The sequence below is a fragment of the Octopus bimaculoides genome, chromosome 8 (genome assembly GCF_001194135.2).
Source record: "Octopus bimaculoides isolate UCB-OBI-ISO-001 chromosome 8, ASM119413v2, whole genome shotgun sequence".
Taxonomy (NCBI): domain Eukaryota; kingdom Metazoa; phylum Mollusca; class Cephalopoda; order Octopoda; family Octopodidae; genus Octopus; species Octopus bimaculoides.
Window position 1 is genome coordinate 84,966,444 of NC_068988.1, and position 2,792 is coordinate 84,969,235.

General features: G+C 37.2%; 1 protein-coding gene across 1 annotated transcript in view; it reads right to left on the reverse strand.

Moving 5' to 3' along the window:
• LOC106868781 (hillarin) overlaps positions 1-2,792 on the reverse strand; it is a 124,774-nt gene that overhangs the window by 49,758 nt on the left and 72,224 nt on the right. Inside the window, exons 2-3 of the mRNA XM_014914199.2 lie at positions 2,280-2,475; positions 1,643-1,861 (exon numbers count right to left, since the gene is read on the reverse strand). Coding sequence (XP_014769685.1) covers positions 1,643-1,861; positions 2,280-2,475 — 415 coding nt within the window. The remainder of the gene's footprint in view (positions 1-1,642; positions 1,862-2,279; positions 2,476-2,792) is intronic.

A 2,792-nucleotide genomic window follows, 5' to 3' on the forward strand; every position in this document is an offset into this window, starting at 1 on the left:
GGAGGAGGAGGAGGAGGAGGAAGAGGAGGAGAAGAAGAAGAAGAAGACGAAGAAGAAGACGAAGAAGAAGAAGACCAAGAAGAAGATGAAGAAGGAGAAGAAGAAGAAGAAGAAGGAGAAGAAGAAGAAGAAGAAGAAGAAGAAGAAGAAGAAGAAGAAGAAGAAGATAAAGACGAAGAAAAGGAAGAAGAAGACGAAGAAAATGAAGAAGAAGAAGAAGACGAAGAAGAAGAAGAAGAAGACGAAGAAAAGGAAGAAGAAGAAGAAGAAGAAGACGACGAAGATGAAGAAGAAGAAGAAGAAGAAGAAGAAGTAGAAGAAGAAGCTGTGAAGGGATCTTGAGTTTTAAATTTTACCATCTATTTATACAGTTTATGTTGAATTTACTGAACACAGTATAGTAATTAGAATTGTTATAACACCAAAGATTGGGTCTTTGGATTCCTTTAAGTCTACATTCCTGACAATAAGCTGTTAATTCTATGTCTAGCACCTTCTTTTAACTACAATTAGCTGCCTTATTTGTTGAATGCAAGTTTAAAAAAAAAAATCAAACCAGAATATGAAGAGAAATATCATTATTATTTTGCTGAATAAAGAAGGCAGTACCAGTTGACCTTTGAAGGACTCTCTCAGACTGGAATAAGATTGATATAGCTGGCAATGTAACCATCTCCCAGGGAACTCACATGCCAGCGAGTAAGTATTTAAGCAATTGCTCAACCTAGAGATAGTAGCTAAATCTCTGTCAAATCACACCCTATCATCTCTGATTATAGGGCAATGTAGATTAAGTAGGTTAATGTTAGCAGTGAGAGAGAGATATAGAAGATCTGGGAAGAAATAATTGAACAAAGTGCTTAGTGCATGTTTTGAGGGGTGAAATTCTCACAGCAGGGACGACAAGAGGATGATAAGTGGTGAGTCAGTAAGAAGGTGCATGAAGTGGTAGGAGAGGCAGGATACAATAAATATAATGTGGTTGTACTGTATTGATGTGTATCTTCTTTTGGATTGTTTAATTCTTCAACTTTTATTTTACTGTTTAGTCAGAGAAAGAAAGGCAGCCTCCATGATCTGTTTGCAGGGATGCCAAGACTGGTGGTAGAAAGAGTGAAAGACCTAGTCAAACACCTTCTCCTGGTACTTTGAAAGCTATGTAGAGTGGCTTACACTTAAGCTAAGTACTTCCTTTAAAAAAAAAAAATAACTTAAGTGGGATAGTTTACCAAAATGACTTAACAGAAATTGTTCAGCTATATCCAGCATATATGTATTTCTTATTTCTTTATTGCCCATGAGGGGCTAAACATAGAGCAGACAAACAAGGACAGACAAAGGGATTAAGTCGATTACATCGACCCCAGTGTGTAACTGGTACTTATTTTATCGACCCCGAAAGGATGAAAGGCAAAGTCGACCTCGGCGGAATTTGAACTCAGAACGTAAAGACAGACGAAATACTGCTAAGCATTTCGCCCGGCGTGCTAACGCTTCTGCCAGCTCACCGCCTTCATATATGTATTTCTTGTAAGCTTACAAGGAAACAACGAGATTCTATGGATGCCTGTAGTTCAGGTTAAAAAAGAGGCAAAATATGCAAAATCGAAATAAATCAAAACAGAAACACAAAGCTACTTACAATATATGGTGGGTAATGATGTTTATCCATCTTTCTATTGTATCGTCTTTGAAGCTGTTGGGCTTCAACAGCCCCTTTAATGTGAAGGGCACTGCCATCAATATTGGCTTTATGTCTGTCAGCATCCCTCTGTTTTGACTTTGTCTTGCTGAGAGCATGCTTGATGTGTACAGCTTCGTTGTCCAGAAGAGGGGCATCTGTATTCTTAGGTAGACGAACCTTGATACGCATGAAGAGAGAGAAAAAGAAAGGTAAACATTAATTGCAAGATAGAATGAGAGAAATACAGAGAAATCACACAGGCATGGTTGTACTTAAGAAGTTTTCATCCAAACTACATCATTTGCATGATGGTAACCCTTGTTTACAACTATTATGTAATTGCAAGATACAAACACACATATATGTATATGTGTGTGTGTGTATGTGTGCATGTGTAACAAGCTTCTTTCAGTTTCCAGGCAGTGTGACTGAACCTGAAACCAAGTAGTTGCCAAGCAAATTTCTTAACCACTGAGCTATGCCCCACATGAGTGCACACATACATGCACGCATGCACACCTCCACACACATGCAATTCCAGTTATAGACTTTTTTCCCAAGCAATAACACAATAACCAAAACTAGGATATATCACCTGATCAGAGGTTCCAGTGTGAACTTTGATGTCATTCTGAGCAGCGATGGCTTGCCTTATACCAACAGCCTCTTTGGTGACATGGGCTGCTCCAACTCTAGGATAGTGAGAAATGCAATAGATTTCTCTGTCTTCAGGATCAAACTGGTTTGACCAACAGTTTTTGGGGGTTAAATGATGACCACATGTAAAGCATCTAAAAAAAGAATTAATAAAATTTGTAGAAATTAAGTCACCATTGTTGTAAAGTTTAATTATCAGTATTGATGGAACCAAAGTACAGACACACACAAACATTGTAATGAGACTATTTTCTACTGGTACTCTTCAGAGTACAAAGCCAGAATAATATCAGTACTATAACAAATAGTAATATTCTACTTTGGAATTGAGCACTTCCCCTTGTTCGTAAATTCAGATGTGTATATATATATAAATACATACATTATACATATGTAGCTCATACAAGCACACATACATACAAGTAGTATACGTATATATATATATATATAT